Source organism: Cucurbita maxima, unplaced genomic scaffold (genome assembly GCF_002738345.1).
Source record: "Cucurbita maxima cultivar Rimu unplaced genomic scaffold, Cmax_1.0 Cma_Scf00043, whole genome shotgun sequence".
In the NCBI taxonomy this organism is placed as follows: Eukaryota; Viridiplantae; Streptophyta; class Magnoliopsida; order Cucurbitales; family Cucurbitaceae; genus Cucurbita; species Cucurbita maxima.
The window spans coordinates 280,912-301,501 of NW_019272059.1; the positions used below are offsets into that span (position 1 = coordinate 280,912).

General features: G+C 35.9%; 3 protein-coding genes across 4 annotated transcripts; 2 read left to right on the forward strand and 1 right to left on the reverse strand.

Moving 5' to 3' along the window:
* The first annotated feature begins 7,384 nt into the window (after positions 1–7,384).
* Positions 7,385–10,622, forward strand: LOC111470203 (auxin transporter-like protein 2). Its single transcript, XM_023115737.1, has 8 exons — positions 7,385–7,792; positions 7,903–8,101; positions 8,189–8,487; positions 8,576–8,759; positions 8,850–8,947; positions 9,050–9,257; positions 9,358–9,615; positions 10,113–10,622. Exons 2-8 carry the CDS (start codon positions 7,934–7,936, stop codon positions 10,335–10,337), a joined length of 1,440 nt encoding a protein of 479 aa, XP_022971505.1. The 5' UTR covers positions 7,385–7,792; positions 7,903–7,933; the 3' UTR covers positions 10,338–10,622.
* Positions 10,623–11,084: 462 nt separating this feature from the next.
* On the reverse strand, positions 11,085–14,249 carry LOC111470132 (lactosylceramide 4-alpha-galactosyltransferase-like). 2 transcript variants are annotated; one of them, XM_023115628.1, is made up of 2 exons: positions 12,836–14,249; positions 11,085–11,197 (listed from the first exon to the last, which is right to left on the reverse strand). In XM_023115628.1, exons 1-2 carry the CDS (start codon positions 14,034–14,036, stop codon positions 11,130–11,132), a joined length of 1,269 nt encoding a protein of 422 aa, XP_022971396.1. In that variant the 5' UTR covers positions 14,037–14,249; the 3' UTR covers positions 11,085–11,129. The 2 variants fall into 2 exon arrangements, with proteins under 2 accessions (XP_022971396.1, XP_022971397.1); XM_023115629.1 differs by lacking the exon at positions 11,085–11,197 and having other exon boundaries at positions 12,704–14,249.
* A 2,572-nt stretch (positions 14,250–16,821) lies between these two features.
* On the forward strand, positions 16,822–20,202 carry LOC111470061 (putative receptor-like protein kinase At3g47110). The gene is made up of 4 exons (XM_023115535.1): positions 16,822–16,868; positions 16,973–17,125; positions 17,313–19,453; positions 19,526–20,202. The coding sequence occupies exons 1-4, from the start codon at positions 16,822–16,824 to the stop codon at positions 20,059–20,061; spliced, it is 2,877 nt and encodes a 958-aa protein (XP_022971303.1). The 3' UTR covers positions 20,062–20,202.
* The last annotated feature ends 388 nt before the right edge of the window (positions 20,203–20,590 follow it).

Sequence of the window (20,590 nt, forward strand, 5' to 3'; positions counted from 1 at the left end):
TTCTTCCTCCTCTTCCTCTTCTTCTTAGAGGAGGGCCATGAGAGGAGAAGGTGATGTTTCACTCAAATGTCTGTCTTTAGAGCCCCTTCTTTTTCCCTCACAACCGAAATTGTTGACATCCCAAGTCGATTGGGAAGGATAACGAAACATTATTTATAAGGGTGAGAAAATCTCTTCCTAACATACGCGTTTTAAAAACTTTGAGGGAAAGCCCGAAAAGAAAAGCGCAAAAAAGACAATATACACTGGAGGTGGGCTTGGGCTGTTTCAAATGGAATCAAAGTCCGACACCGAGTGATGTGCTAGCAAAAACGTTGGTCTCGAAGGGAGGTGGATTGAGGGGTCCCACATCAATTGGAGAAGATAACAAGTGTCAGTGAGAACACCGGACCTTGAAGGGGAGTGGATTATGAGATTCGATATCGGTTGGGGGAGGAGAACGAAACATTCTTTAAAAGAGCGTGGAAATTTCTCTCTAGTAGACGCGTTTTAAAAATCTTGAAGAAAAGTGGAAAGAGGACAATATCTATCAAACGGTAGGATTGAGATGTTATAGAATCAATGATCGAAAATATAACGAAAATCCTTAAGAAATGGGGCCTGTGTAAGGCCAGAGTGGGCTCTCCCCTCTTGGCCAAGGCAATATTTGAAACAATTGGCTCTGAAAAATTAGCACCTACAGCATTTAACTAGGAGTGAGCAATTTTCTTCGACATCCTATTAGGAATTGGACCCATTGGTATAGTAAGAGATAATGGGCTATTATCTTGTTTCCCCATTTTCATTCACGCGTGACAATGGCCTCTCTTAGTTCAGAAGCTCCAAATGGGGGGTTTATAATTCCTCTATGGAGTAAGCATCTGGATTGCTAGAACTTAAGAACATACAGACTTGGGTTTGAAACGGAGAAGGCAGGCAAGAGGTTTCGATAGCCATATAAATCCGAAGAAAAACTCAAAAAAGAGTCTTTGAGATCATCATCACCCAACATATCAAACAGGTGGAAGGTGGAAGACATTGACAAGATTGATGGCAACAAAGTTCTTGGGAAAATTTACTCCGGTTATCTTATCAAAACCAACTTAAGAATATTTGTTCAAGGTAAGAGACAGATCATAATGCTAAGGCAACTTGCAGCAACAAAGTCGTAGAGAGACTCACTCACAAGCACCATCATCATCTCAATCAAATTCAACTTAAATTGACATTATTTGTTTAATTCTACACAGCTCAATGAGAAACAACAGCATGATGCAAATACTGTCATGACCAAAATCAACTTAAACTTCAGCATGTTAGTCAAATTATGAGTCCAATTATAACGATTAATTAATGTAAAACAAACATCAGATCTTAACAATATCACTAACCACTAACTACCTAATTTCAAGACCACCCCTCATCAAATTCTGACTAACATCACTGGCACCTTTGTTTTTTTAGCGAAAACTTTTGTTTTTTTTCTCCTAGACATTTCATCAAACACCTAGAGTGCATCAGACAATTGACGAACAAATGAAGCAACATGAAGGGAGTCGGAGATGGGTGGCAGCCACTTTTTCGGCGTGCATTGAGGCCAAGTTCAAGTGACTTCCTCCCCCCCTCCTGAACCTAATTCTCAGAGATGAAATTTTTTAATCATGCGGGTAATGACATACCGTGCCGCGCTTTCCAATGACCATCAAGCCGCTGCTCACATGCGTATGTATGCTTAAAGTTAGGCATCTGACATTACTTCCAATCAAACTCATCAATACCTTCTCTCCAAAATATTTTTAATCTCTGCAAGAAATTCATACTTCCATTGCAGAAATCAATTGCGGGGCCATGTCTTTCTACCGCTTTTCGTCGCATTTAAGTCTCAAGCTTTTTGGCAGCGAATTTTCATCCTCAGTGGATTTTGGGACGCCCAATTCCCTGAGCGAACAAGAAATCGCCACAGTATTTCACTGTTTTTGATCTCGGATGCCTTTGACTTTTCACCATTATCCTCCTTTAAGACCATTACATATGAAATCGTCTTTTACAAAATCGATCAGACCAATTCAATTAGGTCAAGAAAAAGATTCTCTGTAAATCGACCTTTCACATCTTCAAACGATGCTCTGATCTAAATACATTCTTTATCTCGGCTACATAATGATCTCAAATGATGAACGGACCTATAAAGATATGAATTCCACGAAAATTGTTAATAAAATCCCTTTAATTCAATTTTTGTATAAAAAAAACTATACTCTTCATATTTTTTCCCATAGATTTGGTGGTTGGATTGCCGTGTCTAATCCGATTGCTTTGTTTCAAAGATTACAATTTAGATGACCCACATCATGAATGGTTCGAATTTAGCATTCCAGGTTGATATCATGAAAACAAAATTGTAATTTTAACCCATTTGTTGACGTATATGTATATCTATCAATATTAATGTTTCATTGACATATCTACTTAAATATACATAAATTTGAAATATACTAATATCTACATCGACATTGATATTTTTCACCCTAAAACTCCGTAGAATTTTTTTGAATCATCAATCTTCAATCATCCTCGCAAAAAGAAACATTATTCTTTTGCGAAAATGTGGCTCTCCAAAGAACCCTTGTCGTATTCTTTGAGCATGCTTGTCGTTTCATTATGGTCTTAATGGACTCGATGTCACCTTTGGAAAGGGAAATGCATGTATTATTTATTTACATGACTTCAACTTCTTTTAGGAAAATTAATGGTGGATTTGGATCTAAAATCTGTATCGCATTAATGAAGCAAAAGCATTTTAAAGATTAAAATTATTTTTATTAATTTATATATTATTTTAATGTGACCAAATGTGGAGGGAAAGAGCATTAACTCAAAGTCAAATTTTGTGATGATAAACGCTCCCTCTTTACTCCAACCTTCGTAGCCTTTTTCTTTTAAATTAAATATTAATTATAAGTGTTTGGTTAAATTTACGTCAAAATTTGTAGCTGTTTCACTTGACACCATTTAATCATTAAAATATTAATTATAAAAAAATTCCACTTTTTTTTTTTTTATGTTAAATTGAATAAATATGTGAAATTAATATTTTATTTCCGAATAAGCACCGGCAAACATGGTTGAAAAAAATTGATTGATGGATTGTGGGGTTATGGGTGTGTTGGGTGAAATTTAATTGTTGAATTAATTGGGGCATCTAATCCCTGTCAGTGTAATTATGGATAGGGAATTTGAGGACGGCGACATCTTGGGTGGCAGCGCCGCCGCAGACGGTGGCTACAAAAGCCGAGAAAAGGGATGAAAAAAGGAATGGAAGTGATGAGTATTAATGATGGTGAATTTAATGAAATGTCAATATTACACGCTGCAAAGCTTACAACTTTTTGGAGTAAGGAGTGTTGTCTTCCCACGCATAAAATCCTCTCTTTTTACCGTATTTGTAAAAAGCCAAACCAAATTTAAACCGATAAAGTTGCTTTAATTCTCCTTTGTAGATGCCGACAGTTGAGATTGAAACCCTGAACTAAAAATAGAAGAAGAATTAACAATGGGTTTCTTTTATAGTTCGTTATGGTAAGATTACACATCGATTGGAGGGAGAAATAAATGTCAACGAACACACTGGATCTTGAAGAGAAATGAATTGTGAGATCCCACATGAATTATGGACCCCGAAGAAAAATGGATTGTGAGATCCCACCTGGATTATAGACCCTGAAGAGAAATGGATTGTGAAATTCCACATGGGTTATAGACCCTGAAGATAAGTGGATTTGTGAGATCCCACCTAGGTTAGAGACGGAATGAAACATTATTTATAAGGGCGTAGAAACCTTTGAATTATCTACCAATGGTGGGCTTGAGCTGTTACAGTTATTTAAATTACCCATTATTATTATTAGTGACGGAATAAACGAAATTGATTAGGCATAATTTGACCATATACAATATGATCGTAAATAGAGAATGGGTATGGCATGCTCTCATTCATTCATAACAAGAGGAACAACATGATACATGACAATAATGAGCAAAGGCATTGAGCTGTGTGGGTAGGAATTTTTGGACCCCTCCATGAGATTGGCCCCTAAATATTTATAAATAATAATAATAATAAAAAAAAATGGAATCAATTCAAAAGTTTGGTCAACTGGCATTTCCATCATAATACACCTCCTTCCTTCCATCTTCTATTAATGTCTTCATTATGTATTGTTTTATTTCTTTCTTTAAAAAAAAAAAAAAAAAAACAGTGATAATGTAAAGAAAAGAACACAATGATTTGTAAGGTTGGATAAATAAAATGCATACGAAATAATAAAGACAGCCAAGAAAGTTAGGAATTTGTCTATTACATCCTAGTACTACAACCTAAGTCGGAGGAACATATTTTTAATTAATATTAGGACACTAAGCTTAGCTGTATTATTATAATAATATTATCCATACATAGATTCTCTTATTTAATCATTACAATACTAATAAAAATTTAAAATTTAAAAGCCGAACCCATACATATGTGAAAATATCAATAACAATTTAAGTCACACCTTCGTAACATTTTAGTTATCAAGCATAAGAGGGACTTAGGAATTCTCCAGGGATAGAGGGACCTAGGAATTGAGGGTATGGGTCAAATAATGAAACGGGGTCATAATGAGAAAGGAATAGTCTCTTTCCGAAGGGTCCGAACGAACAATACTTCTTCCCCTTATCGTAATTCAGTGTCTTTATTTGTGGGGTCATTTTTCGATCCCAATTATTAAATTATTTATTCACATATTCTTCTTACCTTTATTTGAATTCACTCCTAACTAATTAAAAGGCTATTGATTCCATATACTCTATAATCTATACCAACTATTATTCCTTATATATATATATATATATATCATTAACGAACAAATTCATGAAGATCCAAAAATTTGGTATTAGTCAAACAAATAATAATTTATATGCTATTTTCAATAGCTTCGAGATCATATCATATCGATTATTTATAGAAATATTGGAGGGATATTATCCCTTGTGTCTTCAAAATATTGGATGAAGACAAATAAAATACAAATATGATTGAAATTTTGGTCTTCAATTGCATCATAAGAGGAACGTCCCCATGGCTGAAGGCTGTTGTTTCATTCCCTTTTATTGTGTGGAATTTAGAGCAAAAAATTAAAAAAATTATTAAATTCTCCATCACCATGGCTATGATTTGGGGGTTTGACCATTTTAATTGAGAATGATTGGAAGTGGAGGCTGATAATTAACATGCTAATAATATTTAATATTGTATTAGGCTATAATAAGCAAGGTTAAGGATTATTAGTTAGATTGAATTGTAATTATTAATTATTATTTTATTTTCCCGGAAAGGAAAATGTTAATTTTCCCGGGAAACAAACATGGGATTTGGCCATGATTTTCATTTTAAAAATGATCTGATTTATCTTTCAATTTTAAAATATATGTCTAATATGATGGAATTGAATTTACATATTTAAATAATAAAAACAAATTCCAAAAGAATATCTATATCTATACATTTTTATATATATAATTATTAAATGGAATTCTCATAAGCAAAATGATTAATGGGTCCATAACCATAGAAATTTAAGAAATAATACATTAAACAACTATAATTAATTCATAATCCCTTGATTAAAAAGAGAAAAAAAACATGTATGAATCTAAACCCACCTTCCAAAGGACACCGACCCTAAGCTCATAGAAAGGCATCTTCTGTCCCTTAGGTTGGTGGGCAGGTCCCACCACCTTAAAGCTTAATTTATATTTTAATAAAATTTGATTTATAAAGTTTATAAACATTAATAATATCATCAAATCTTATAAGCTTTTTTTTAATTAACTAATTTAATTAGATATAAAATCACATAAAAATGAAAATATCTTTAAAACTTTGGTTAGTGATATATAGGGTGATGATGTGAGATTATTCCCTATCCCACTCTTTCTATTCCACCTTCCATATGTGAACTATAATTACATCATCTACTCTATGCTTACCTATCTTTATATCATATCTTAAAATATATTTTCCAATTAATGCCCTCTCCATTTCACCATCATCATTTTTTTTAAAGGGTATTTTGGAGATTTCCATGTCTTGTAAAAGAGTGTTTTGTTCTCTTCCTCAACCAATATGAGGCCCAACGTCCTTACTGTCACACTGTCTCGTGTCTATCCCTTTGGAGAACAACATTCTCGTTAACACATATTTCGGTGTCTGGCTCTTATACCATTTGTAACGCGCCAGATTCACCGCTAACAGATATTGTCCTCTCTGTGTTTTCTCTTTCGGGATTCATCTCAAGGTTTTAAAATGCTTCCGGAAGTTTTCATACTTTTATAAAAAAATTATATAAAAAAAATGAAAATGAAAATTACAAATTTGGATTATTGATAAAATAACGAGTGAAGTGACCAAAATGGGCCCAGCCGTATAATGGAGCCGGCGGTAAATGGGGATAGCGTTGATTTCGCGCGTGTATATGGCGGGGCCAATTCAGCTCGGCTCGACGGCAAAAACCTTGAGGCGAATTTAATATTAAATTAAGTTAGAATTTCGTCCTATAATTTAAAATTTTTAAATTTCTGACAGTGTAGGAACTAAATTAAATTATAAGTTTGTAATAATATAAGGATAAAATTAATAATTAAAAAAAAAAACAAAAACAAATATTTGGTCGTTGCGGCTATGATTTCAGACATGGGCCTCCATTAGAAAGTGCCGGCTCATTCGGCGGTCCAATTGATGGAAATCCAAGCCCTATCTTTTTCCTTCCACCTTCATCTCAAGCGCGTTGTCTTCAGTTTCCTAAAGAGTACAAAGGAAGGTGAAGTTCACGCAACTATTCGAGAGTGTGTCTGGAATCTTTATGTTAGTGGAGACGTGGGACCGGAGGAGTTCAAGGAAACTATTTTAACTAAATTGACTGCGATACAATGTAATTATACAAATTAATAATAAATAATCACAAAATTAACCAAGCTAAACCATACTAGAGATGTCAATTTCCTATATTTCTCCCCCTCGGCCTTACTATTTATATATATATAAAAATACATTTATATTAAAATTAAGACACCAAACTAACTCATGAATTCCAAAGAAATGGGAATAGGTAAGATAATGTTGGCGAAGATGTCTTCAAGTTTAGCTGAAAGTCCTATATATGAGACAATATCATACTATTGCGGAGAGTAGTGTTCACGATCATTATGTTTACCAAATTCACTTTCACCTAATGAAAAGAATAGCTTCCATCCCTTTCTCTCTAAAACCCATACATTTCTTCAAATCCTTGCATTCATCCATCCATCCATTCCTCTCTGTTTATATATATATATATATATATAAACCTCTACAAGTACACCATATTTTAGCCTTAAAAACACACACAGAGCATTCTTTTAGAAAGAAACAGACAATCTGATCTTCCATTTGGTTTGTTTGTGCTTCTTTTGAGGTCTTTGAATTCGGCGGTGCCCTTTCCTTTTTGCTTCTTTTTATTGCAATTTCTGTAGAATTTGGTGGCGCATTAAAGTCCAGACCTTTCGTTGAGTCCAGCTACTTCATCTCTTCTCTCTCTCTCAGCGCGTTTAAGACCCCTTTCAAACAGCTCCTTCCTCTTCAATCCTCTGTTTTCGCTCTGTTTTTACTCTGTCAGAGACATTCAGAGACTCATAGCTTAAACTACTTTTGTTTGTTTCATTTGAATTTTTGTTTGTGAAGACGATCTGGGTTCTCTTCAATCTTTACACGAAAGAGACATTTCGAACAAAGGTTATCAGTTTCTTTCGATCATTCTAAACTGAACTACCCGAAAACTCCGTTTTTTTTGTTTGTTTTTGTTTCTTCCGCTTGTCTCACTTACTGTCTTGTTTTTTCGTCAGGTTTTTTGGGTTTTTTAAGAAACCAAAGACAATGTTGCCGCAGAAACAAGCAGAGGAAGCCATAGTTTCCAACTTGAACGAAACAGAGCATGAAGGGAAAGAGGAAAGCAAAGATTCTCAGGCCATGTTCGGTGTCAAGAACCTCCTCTGGCATGGCGGTTCTTCTTGGGATGCTTGGTTTAGCTGCGCTTCTAATCAAGTAAAGAAACAAAATCAAACCCATTTTTAAAGCTTTCCCACGAATTCTTTCATGTTTTTTACACCTTTTTGTTGAATTTTTTTGCAGGTTGCGCAGGTTCTGTTAACTCTGCCGTACTCATTTTCTCAGCTGGGAATGCTTTCTGGGATTCTGTTTCAGGTGTTCTATGGAATAATGGGTAGCTGGACGGCTTATTTAATCAGTGTTCTTTACATTGAATATCGAAGTAGGAAGGAGAAAGAGAACGTGAGCTTCAAGAATCATGTAATTCAGTGGTTTGAAGTTCTTGATGGCTTATTGGGACCGTATTGGAAAGCCATTGGCCTTGCATTTAACTGCACTTTCCTCTTGTTTGGATCAGTCATTCAACTTATTGCTTGTGCAAGGTTACAATTTTTTGCCATTCTTATCTTTTTTTAGCGTTGATTTCATCTGGGTTTGCTTTGTTTTGAGGATTTTTGTTGGTTTTCACAGTAATATTTATTACATCAATGATCATTTGGATAAACGGACTTGGACTTACATTTTTGGAGCTTGTTGTGCTACAACTGTTTTCATTCCTTCTTTCCATAACTACCGGATTTGGTCGTTTTTGGGGCTTGGAATGACCACTTACACCGCTTGGTATATGGCCATTGCCGCCCTTGTCCACGGCCAGGTACTTCCTCCGCCACTGTCGCCGCCGCCGCTCTGTTCTTCTTCATCTTCTTGTTTATGGGAACTTGAACTTTTTTGGTTCAAATTTTAGGTGGAGAATGTCCATCACTCTGGACCAAAGAGTTTGGTTCTGTACTTCACCGGCGCCACTAACATTCTTTACACATTCGGAGGCCATGCCGTCACTGTGTAAGCTTCTTGGAGTTTGTCTTAAAGCAATTTTTGAACCCAAAATCTCTTGTGAAAATCTGAAAACGAAAATTTTAACCCCAAAATCCCTAATGTTTTCAGTGAAGTTATGCACGCGATGTGGAAGCCGCAGAAATTCAAGTACATCTATTTGATGGCCACTTTGTACGTTTTCACTTTAACGATTCCGTCAGCCACCGCCGTCTACTGGGCCTTCGGCGACCAGCTTCTCAACCACTCCAACGCTTTCTCCCTCCTCCCCAAATCCGGCTTCCGCGACGCAGCCGTCATCCTCATGTTGATCCATCAGGTAAAAACACCATATTTCACGGAAGGTGTTTGCGAAAAGTCCCCTGAGAGAAATTTTTACAAATTCGTTTAAATTCTGACATGCGTTTATCTGGGTGCAGTTTATTACGTTTGGTTTCGCTTGTACGCCGTTGTACTTCGTTTGGGAGAAAGTAATTGGAATGCATGATACCAAAAGCATTTGTTTAAGGGCTGTTGCGAGGTTACCAGTAGTGATTCCTATTTGGTTTTTGGCTATCATTTTCCCTTTCTTTGGGCCTATAAACTCCGCCGTTGGCGCTTTGTTGGTGAGCTTTACAGTGTATATTATCCCCGCGTTGGCTCATATGCTTACTTACAGAAAGGCCTCTGCTCGACAGGTGAATTCCTGAGCTCTTCAATTTAATGCATTTCATCAACCCTTAACCAAAATCCGACTGTTTCACTCTGCCCCCACACTGCATGTACTGACATTTGCTGCCCCCACTGCTTGTCTTTTGGTTGTTTCTTTGTTAGCTCATGTGATTCATATCCATTTCTCTCTATATAGTGAAGGTGCATTTTTGTATAATTTAGCTGAAAATAACATATCTACTTATTAGTTTGAGCTAAACATAGGATTATGATATCATGGGTTTGAACAAAATGTATGTTTTAATTTGATTATTCTTATAAATTTGATGTTAAATGTAGAAAAGCATTTATGGGTTTGATATAGAAATGTTATCAGATAATTGAAATAGGTGATAAGTCCTTTTCATATAGTTATTGGAACGACTTGGTCTCTGTCACACTCTCAAACTATTCATTAATAAAACCAAGATAAGTACCTTATGGTAAAAACAATATTAATCAAATATACTTTCGTCCTTTACAGAATGCAGCGGAGAAGCCTCCATTCTTCCTCCCGAGTTGGGTCGGAATGTATGCGTTGAATGCGTTCGTGGTGGCATGGGTTTTGGTGGTTGGGTTCGGGTTCGGAGGATGGGCTAGCATGACCAACTTTGTCAGGCAAGTCGACACCTTCGGGCTTTTTGCGAAATGCTACCAATGCAAGGCTCCGCCATCGGCAGCCACCGTTGCTGCTGCCCCTCATCACTAAACCTCGTCCTCGTCCTCGTTTGTTCACTCCATATTTTGTATCATACCAATGGGTGAAAATCGATAGCTTTTTGCCTATGTCCCTCTCGAGTGTGTTAGATTTTTCAATCCAGTCAAATTAATGGCTCAAATTTAGCTAAGTATATTATATCATAATACTTGTAGCTCACTTAATACTTTGTTTAAAGAATCTTATCTGGTTCATTCTAATTAAATGGAGAAAGTTATAAATATTGTAAGCTTGATTATTATTCCATTTGGTAATGGAAATTGAACTGTCAAATTGTCACATGGTTCGCACGTGGCTTGCACATGCATTCCCACATGTTCAATTAATCCACCGGATCTTCAAATTTTGATTTATTACTTATAATTATTTGATTAAAATATATAATAAATATTATTATTAGAATAATAAGTAAGTGGGTTGGATTGGACTGGACTGGACTGCTCCTTTTGACCCCGCTGATTAATTCTTGACTCAGATCTCCAAATACCTTATTTAATTTAATTCATTCCAATATTGTCTTTTTTTTTTTTTTTTTTCTTTTAAATAATTTAAAAAGGGAGAAATACAGCTGTGGATTTGGCCCACTATATGATGGGCCTATTTTTATTTGGCCCACTAGAGTATTTTGGGATAAATGGGCCGCGCTGGCCTTGAATAATAAAAGAAATATTTTATATAATTTTTAAAAGCCTTTCTCAATATTATTATATTGATATAAAAGCTCATCGGCCCGCCAAAATTTTACATTTCTTTGATCTCTGTTCTTTTACATCGCTTCGTGATTCAGTAATGGCGTCCGCTTCTACAGTTCCGCTTTCGATTGCTTCTCTCGATATCTCTATCTTTCTCATTACAGGTTTGCGCTTCGTATTCTTGATCAGAGTCACAAGGAATTCATTTTCTTCCCTCAACTTCCGATCTCTCCTTTTCTACCAATTTCATTCCTTCTGGTGTTTCTGTTCGTAATGTCCATTAATAGACTTGTGCCTTCGTGTGTCGTTTTTTCATTCATGTTTTCGCTTACTTGCGCTTCATTTTGTTGTGGCGGAGGGGATGAAGTAGCAATGAGGAAAAGCGATTTAATCATTGGTGTGGAAATTTACGCAAATTCGTTGTTTGTTTATTTTGGTGTCGCTTTCCTGAATTAGTTGAGTTTTCTAGTTGAATATTCTTCTCGTGGCCCATGCTGTTTGGACTTTTGTTTTTCTAATGCAAAAATTCGTAGTCGGGGCGTTCGGGCGAGGAGTATGTTGGATGATGAAAGTCCCACATCGGCTAATTTAGGGAATGATCATGGGTTTATAAGTGAAGAATACTAACTCCATTGGTTTGAGGCCTTTTGGGAAGCCCAAAGCAAAGCCATGAGAGCTTATGCTCAAAGTGGACAATATCATACCATTGTGGAGAGTCGTGTTCGTCTAACATGGTATCAGAGCCATGCCCTAAACTTAGTCGTGCCAATAGATTGACAAATCCTCGAATGTCGAACAAAGGACTCCAAAAAGAAAAAAGGAGTCAAGCCTCCTCGAAGGTACGAAGGCAGTCAAAAATGACTAAGACTCCAAAGGAGAGCCTCGATTAAGGGGAGGCGTGCTTCGTTTGAGGGGAGGTGTTGGATGATGAAAGTCCCACATCGGCTAATTTAGGGAATGATCATGGGTTTATAAGTGAGGAATACTAACTCCATTGGTTTGAGGCCTTTTGGGAAGCCCAAAGCAAAGCCATGAGAGCTTATGCTCAAAGTGGACAATATCATACCATTGTGGAGAGTCGTGTTCGTCTAACAGAGTACTCGTACTCGTTGTTGCTGTGTCTCCTCCAAAGAAAGATAAAATATAATGACCACGAGTTTAATTGACATTGGTTTTGACGAGTTGATATTCTCCGGCTAAAATAATATACTTTCAGGATAATCATAGCTTTTGTAGCTCAGAAAAGCTACGGAAGTTGACTAGACCAGTAACTCCTCATAATTTTTAATCGTTATTTCTCTTTAATTTTGGAATTAGTTTGATATGATTTTACCTGTTCATGTTGCATTTGCTCGCATAATCCAACCACTTAATTGAATTAAACCTATAGTTTCCGACTGATTCTTGTAGACTTCTTCTGGTACCATTATCCAAACATGGTGCCTACTGTCCTTTAAAATGCCGTACTTTTTTCATACTACTTTAGAGAGAGATTGGGTTGAAAATAATCAGAGAGAATTTATTCAAATCATGGTATTGTAGAAAATAAGTTGATGAATACAATGGAGAAGATTCAAACTCTTAAACGCCTAGCAAATAAATGCTTTAATTTGGGGAATTTGGATGAAGGAGATACAATTAAGTCATGATCTCTTTAAGATTCTTGTGAGGAAAATGCTTTCACTTTATTCTTGATAAGATTTTCGGTGTACTGTATTAAATAAATTGTAGTTTTTCATGCATCTTTACATTTGTTCTCGTAGAGCTTTCCCTAATTCTAAGTGTATTTGCAAACGATGCAATGATCAGAAACTAATTTTTCTATGACACTTCCCTTTTGAATGGTATAACTTTTACTCTGCTTGTTCCATAGGTGTATTCCATAAGCCTTGTCATTTAGCTGAGATAGCATTGCTTTTGCCCAATTTGCAGAAGCTCGGTTTCCTGGCTTCTTAAAAAGTTCACCAATCTTGGTCCAGTCCACTGGGTAGAATGCTGCTGGAGGCAATATAGTGACGTTAAAACCTGGTCTATCTCCGGCTCCTGTTACCTTTGCTATTACTCTGGAGACCAGAAAAGGTCCATTATATCCCCATCTGCTCCCATCAAAATTCGATGCAAAATTTTCCATGAATTTCTCTAGAAGTGGATGCTTCTTATCAAAAACAAGAACAGCATTATTCAGTCTAGTCCAGTTCTTAGATACCGGATCAATACTTTGAGCGCCAATACAGTTCTTCAACCCCATGAAAGACTTCAAAACAATAAAATCTGTATCTATGTAAACACCTCCATACTTGTATAGAACTGCAAGTCTCATCAGGTTAGATAGATTCTGAGCTAATGGAATCTGACCTGGGTCTTTTTTTCCTCTCTTCATCTCATCAAACCAAGTCTCAACAGGGGTATTTTTGAATAGAGAAGGCAAGTCCGGTGTGATTGCCAGAATTTTAAACCCACGATCAAGTAGAGGTTGAAGAATCTTGTAGCCTCTTTCTGAGTCCAGAGTTCTTGATAGAATAGTTAAGCATCCACGGGGGTGAGACTTGAAAATGCTTTCTGCTGCCAGTAGTTCTCTTCTTCTGAAAGTCCTTGTTGGAGATATCCATGTCATGAAGAATTGTGTCTCACAATCATGGCTGAGAAACTCCTGAAGTCGATTATGGAACTGCTGCGTGAAATTGTTTGACTGCAAAATTCGAAAGTCGGGAAGGTGTTTCCTAAACCAATCAATTCTTGCCTTTTTTCCTGAAAGATTGAATGGAACTATCAAGGAATCAAAAGTTCCACTATCATCATCTTCTTCTCTGTTTTCTGGCGAGGACTTCAGTGGCTCTTGTGTTATGCACGTAATTGTTGAGTTTGAATTTTTGTTCTCATTTATGGATACTGTTCGAATCGAAGCTTTGTAGATCATGCCATCTCCACATATAAAGATGATGATGGCAGCAAGCAAGATGGTTGGCAATATGGGTGATACAGTACACCTTTCAGACATTTCTTTCTGGAGGTTCTTCCCACAAGATGTGAAGTTTGGGATATGCTTAATGAGGCTATTTGAAAAAACTCATGATTAGGACATCTTTTTTGGCGATTACACCAATGTAGGAAGACATAACTCCAAGCAAAATTAATTTATTCAGGTTGCTTGCTTGGTCTGCTGGATGAGGTTGATCAGATTATCGTGAAGTCAACTGAAAGAAATAGAATTGAAAAGGTCAAATCTAAATTTTTAAGTATAACGACGAATGCTTATCACAAAGGTGGCGTTCTAGTTATATTGATCCAACGGTCGAGAGGATGAAAGCGTTAAAGTCAACAATCTTCTCTCTGTGGAGGGAAGATTGTCCCTTCATGAAATAACTCAGCTATTACAGTTTGGGTTGACCTGCTGCTGAAAATTTCTGTAATTACCTCTTCAAGGGTGAAAAAGGAGGAGAAAAGTTTGAGGATTGCAACAACTAGAGGGAGACCATTTAAGGAAAAATATTGGTAAAGATTTTATTGATGAATTTAGGGTATACAAATTAAATGAAGAAAAAAGAAAAGGTATATATATGGTTTATGTTTATCCAATATAATCTATATCTCCGCCAAAAATTTTACTAAATCTTTACGAAATATCTACTATATATTTCTGTCTATCTTTGTAAATTTCTACCATATCTATCCCTACCATCTCTTTTATTATGCATTAGGAAATATCTACCATATCTCTACCATATTTTTTATTATGCATTACGAAATATTTACCATATTTTTTATTATGCATTACGAAATATTTACCATATCTTTTATTATGCATTACGAAATATTTACCATATCTTTTATTATGCATTACGAAATATCTACCTTATCTCTACCCTATTCTTTACTATTGATCAGGCTCCATATCCCAAACAGAAAAGTTTAGTGGATTATAATATCTGATGTGGGCAAAATGAAGGCAAAGAACGTTGAATTAAGAAATGATGGCAACAGGAATTAAACCAGAAGGGATGATAACTATATATCAGCTTATGTTCTTGACCAAATTGCGTTAGTTTTGTGCAACATTGAGGATTAACTTCGAAGCATATAACTTGCAGGTTCGTTTACTTGGTTATTTGAATTAGAATTCATCAAGGTGCTCCCTCCCTTATCTGTTTTCCAAATTGTTTTTCTGCAGGTATGGCTTATCATTGTGGTAACATACATGCTGACATGTTTGGTGCTCATATATCTCAGAGGAACCAAAATAAGGTACACAGTTTAATTTACAAAAATGCAGCTTGTTCAAGTAATGAGGTAGGAAGAAATATTATTCAGATTCAAATAGAAAAACATAAGACTATTTATATAGGTTCTATAATTAATTTCAGTTATGAAATAGTAGTTGAGAAGATTTAATAAGAAGAAAAAAGAATTCTTCAAAACATTTTTATTGTGTTTATATTAATTGAATACATTTATCATATTGTTTTCATTAAAAATATTTTTTATTTTGTAAAGCTTACGATATATGGTGAAATAATTTAGTAATAAAATTATGGGCGGTTAGAATTGAATTAAAAAGGTTTTGAAGCTATATGTTACTGCTGCACAACTCACTCAATTTAGACGAAGAACACAAACAACAAGATAGAAAAAAAATGCAAGGAAAAGTATAAGTAAATATCTGGCTCCGACTGATCATTTTTTGTGGTAATGTACACCCCTCATGTTGGTGTTGTCTTCTTAATTATTTCGTAATTATCCTGTTTTATTTCCAAACAGAAAATTATTTTGTAATTTCTATAGTTTCTATGATCATTAACCATTGGTAGGTCAATAACTCTCAATTAAGTTATAATTGGAAATCAAACTAAAAGCCCTTCTTCAGTTCACCAGATTCAGGCAACCTCGGGCGACGATAAAACAAAATGGAGAAATCTCCACCTCCATTGGTAAAGAACCCAAAGCTAAGATCCGAATAGAAATTAAACGGTAAGAAAAGTTCACCAAAAACAGAGGAAGCTTTAGAAACAACAGATTCTTCACTTCTGGCCAAATCTTTATACTCACATCAAATCCACATCCTTTTAGTCAATTTCCTTAATTTTTCTAAACTTGTACATGTTTGTCGAGATTTAAAATACAATATTATATATAGTATAATTAAGTCACTCATGAAATAGTCCAAACAATTTTAATCTATTTGAACCAAATTTTGGTTTCAAACCTTTAGCCCCGTCCCTCTCTTTTTTGCCTCCCCTTCCACACGCCATGTTTATTGCCCCATAGACTTTAAACCGTTGACTTGATTTCATGCTTTGCTTTCTTTCATAAATACATTTTGATTGTTGTAGCTTTATTCTACCATGGCATTGACCTTGACTTCGTGATACTTTTAGAATCAAATAAATAATTTCTACAATAATAATAATGGTAAACTCAAATGAATTTTAATTTTAAACTACTTTATCTATCTGTGTTGTATAAAAGTATTTAGATAGAGAACTCGTCGAGTAACGGTAGAACATGAATATTTTTTAAATTAAAAAATATATATGTTTCTAACTTGATCTCATTTTACTAGTATTCATCTCCTAAGCTGAAGCCTAAGATATTTGAGAAGAATTACTATTACTAGTCTTCTGCCCAGTGGGATCCAAAGCTAAGATAATGGAGTCGTCTCAACAAAATTCACAGCCACCAACCACTCAAAGATGCCATTGCCTATAAATTCCATGTAAGCTTTATCCTTGCAAGTAAACTGATAAATTCGCTGTTTTCTTTTTTCTTTCTTGTTATCAGAAATCAGGATGGCGAACACTCGCAGCAATGCCAAGCGGATTCTGTGTATAATTTTGTATAATGTCTTTCTGATGTCTATGATATCAGGTTTGGCAAAATACACACCAACCTCTGGAAATGAATCGGATCGCTTGGCTCTACTTGACTTAAAAAGTAAAGTATTCAACGACCCACTTGGAATCATGAGTGCTTGGAACGATTCCATGCATTTTTGCGATTGGGTTGGCGTTTCTTGCGATCAAAGCATCAGAAAAGTAGTGGGTTTGAGCTTGGAAGCTCGAAAGCTGAGTGGTTCGATACCACCTTCTCTGGGTAATCTTACTTATCTCACTGAAATCAGATTGGGAGACAACAACTTGCATGGCCAAATTCCCCAAGAGTTTGGTCGACTGCTACGATTGCGTCATCTCAATTTGTCTTTTAATAACTTCAGTGGTGAGATTCCAGTGAATATAAGTCATTGTACTGAGCTGGTTGTTCTGACAATTGGTGCCAATAGGCTTGAAGGTCAAATTCCATCCCAATTCTTCACGTTAACCAAGTTGGAGCTTCTCGGGTTTGGTGTCAACAATTTGACTGGAACTATCCCACCTTGGATAGGTAATTTTTCTTCAATGCTTCGTTTGTCATTCGCAAAGAACAACTTTCAAGGAGACATTCCCAATGGAGTTGGACGTCTGCATAGATTGAAATTCTTCACAGTTTATGGAAACTACTTCACAGGGTCAGTGCCGCTTTCAATCTATAATATAACTTCTTTGAATTATTTTTCTGTTACTCAGAATCGATTGCAAGTCCTAGTACCACCAAATAATGGATTTTCTCTTCCCAATCTTCAGATCTTTTATGGTGCTATCAACAATTTCAACGGGCCTATTCCCACGTTTTTTGCGAATGCCTCAAGTCTTCAAGAAATAGATCTTTCTGAGAATAATTTCACTGGTAAAATACCTGAGGACTTAGGGAACTTAAACGACTTGGTGGTACTAAATTTTGATGACAATAGACTTGGAACTGGGAAAGTTGGTGACTTAAGTTTTATCAGTTCCTTGACTAATTGTACCAGTCTAAGCATACTGGGTGCTGCTGGGAATCATTTTGGTGGAGTATTGCCTCCATCTATTACCAACTTGTCAGACCAATTCACAAGCCTAACCTTAGGTGAAAATATGTTAAGTGGAGGCCTTCCAGTAGGGATTGAAAACTTGATTAACTTGCAGGTTTTCACTGTGGAAAATAACTACTTGAATGGTAGTGTCCCTCTCAATGTTGGTAAGCTTCAAAACTTGGCCAAATTGTATTTGCAAGGTAACAAACTAAGTGGGCCAATTCCATCATCCATTGGTAACTTGTCCTTGATCATCGAGCTTCGTTTGAATGATAACAAACTTGATGGAAGTATACCACCAAGCTTAGGACGATGCAAAAGACTTCAAGCTCTTGACCTATCTAATAATAAGCTAAGTGGTACCATACCCGAGGAAGTTCTCAGTCTCCCTTCCCTTTCACTCTTTTTGACCTTGGCTCAGAACTCACTTACTGGTCCATTACCAGCTCAAGTGGGAGAATTAATTAGTTTATCTGAGTTGGATCTGTCAGAGAACATGTTATCAGGAAATATTCCCAAAGACCTTGGTAAATGTATGGGCCTGATTCATTTGTTTTTGGATCATAACCTATTTGAGGGAACAATTCCTCAATCTTTGGAAGCTTTGAAAGGTCTAGAAGCACTTGATCTTTCAAGCAACAACTTGTCTGGGCCAATTCCCCAATTTCTTGACCGGTTTCTTGCACTCAAGTATCTCAATCTATCCTATAATAGTCTATGTGGTGGTTTTCAACACTTACATTTACCTTCATGCATGCCTAACCCAACACATTCATCCAACAAGTTTCTGACAAAAAAAGTGTTAGCCTGTACAATATCTACAGTCACATCTGCCATTATTATTTTGAGCATCCTTCTTGTGTGTTTAATGCTTAAGAATTCGAGGAAGAATGCTTCGAATTCATCTTCCAACTCCAAGGATTTTCTATTGCAAGTTTCCTACTTACAACTCAGTAGATCAACTGACGGGTTCTCTAGAGACAATTTGATTGGTTCAGGTAGTTTTGGTTCTGTGTATAAAGGTTCTCTGTCAAATGATGGATTGATTGTTGCAATCAAAGTTGTGAACCTCCAACAAGAAGGTGCTTCCAAAAGTTTTGTTGATGAATGCAAAGCTCTCGCAAACATAAGACATCGAAATCTACTAAAGATCATAACTTCTGTCTCGAGCATCGATGGACAAGGCAATGAGTTTAAAGCTCTAGTTTTCGATTTCATGTCCAATGGAAACTTGGACCGTTGGCTTCACCCTACAAATCAAGGGGAGAATCAAAGAAGGTTGAGTCTTATCCAGAGACTGAATATTGCCATTGATATTGCTTGTGCATTAGATTATCTTCACAATCATTGCGAAACACCTATTGTTCACTGTGATCTAAAGCCTAGCAATGTATTGCTGGACGATGATATGGTGGCCCATGTAGGGGACTTTGGTTTAGCAAGATTCATGTTGGAAGGCTCAAATGATCAATCATCTTTCAGCCAAACCATGTCACTTGCGCTTAAGGGTTCGATCGGGTATATCCCTCCAGGTATTTTTCTTCCATCCAAACTCCTTTAGATCTTGATTTTCTATTCGTATAATGATGGATGAGGAATTGCAGAGTATGCCACCGGTGGTAGAGTTTCCAGTGAAGGAGATACTTTCAGCTACGGAATACTACTATTGGAGATGATCATTGGGAAAAGACCCACCGACAAAACGTTTCACAGTGGCGTAGACATTCACATGTTCACTTCAACGGCATTGTCTCATGGAGCGTTGGCCATAATTGACCCTTATTTGCTATATGAAGAAACACGTTGTCAAGAAGAAGAGAAGGAAGACAGAATTCCAGAAATAGCAATAATGATGGGTGAAGATAATCATGGTAGAGAAACTGTACCAAGATGGATGGAGGAATGTGTAGTTTCAATAATGAGAATTGGGTTATCATGCTCTTCAACTGTGCCTCGAGAAAGAACGTCCATGAATATGGTTGTTGACGAATTGCAGAAAATAAGAAGCTGCTATCTCAAGTTTAAGAAGGCACAAACACAAGGATCACTCGATATTTGTTCCCTCAACCTTGAGAGACAAAATGATTGTAGTTCGGCCGCAATGGCTTCCGGAAGTAGCAGCAGGCAGCAGCACCATTAAACTTCCTTAGTTATGTGTCCATTGTGTAGTCCTGCCAAAATTATCAATTTTTTTTTTTCTTTTTGTCAGATGAAGAAATTCACAAGGTTATCAATGCCCTAAACCCTTCAAATCTTACGTAATTCAAACGTTTCCATGACGTACAAAAACTTCGAATGACGTCATTATCCAATTAATTTTAATTAAAAACAAGGAAATACTATTATTCTTATTTGTTTTTTCTTCGTTCTGTTTATTTAAAAAAAAAAAAAATCCCAAAAAATACTTTTATTTAATAAAAAAAAAAAACGATTTTCTATTTTATTATTAAATATGTCCTCTTATTCAGAAAACATATATATATATTAAATATGCTGGAATGCACTCCCAAAATCAGGTTACCTCCCCTAAATTTATTTAACAAAAAACTTTCAAATTTAATCTTGAAGTCAATTTCGATTAAAATAGATAAATAATAATAATAATAATAGTTCCCGATTGTATTTATAAAATGTACAGAGGAAAAGCTAATAAACAACAATAAAAATTA

Coding starts and splice junctions, on each gene's coding strand:
- LOC111470203 (XM_023115737.1), top strand. CDS start 7,934: ATGTTGCCGCAGAAACAAGCAGAGGAAGCCATAGTTTCCAACTTGAAC. Junction 8,488..8,575: donor CAACTTATTGCTTGTGCAAG/GTTACAATTTTT, acceptor TGGTTTTCACAG/TAATATTTATTACATCAATG. Junction 9,258..9,357: donor TCCTCATGTTGATCCATCAG/GTAAAAACACCA, acceptor ATCTGGGTGCAG/TTTATTACGTTTGGTTTCGC.
- LOC111470132 (XM_023115628.1), bottom strand. CDS start 14,036: ATGTCTGAAAGGTGTACTGTATCACCCATATTGCCAACCATCTTGCTT. Junction 11,198..12,835: donor ATTAGTTTCTGATCATTGCA/TCGTTTGCAAAT, acceptor CGCAAACCTGTA/ATGAGAAAGATAGAGATATC.
- LOC111470061 (XM_023115535.1), top strand. CDS start 16,822: ATGGCGAACACTCGCAGCAATGCCAAGCGGATTCTGTGTATAATTTT. Junction 16,869..16,972: donor CGGATTCTGTGTATAATTTT/GTATAATGTCTT, acceptor TAAAAAGTAAAG/TATTCAACGACCCACTTGGA. Junction 17,126..17,312: donor TTCGATACCACCTTCTCTGG/GTAATCTTACTT, acceptor TGGTGCCAATAG/GCTTGAAGGTCAAATTCCAT.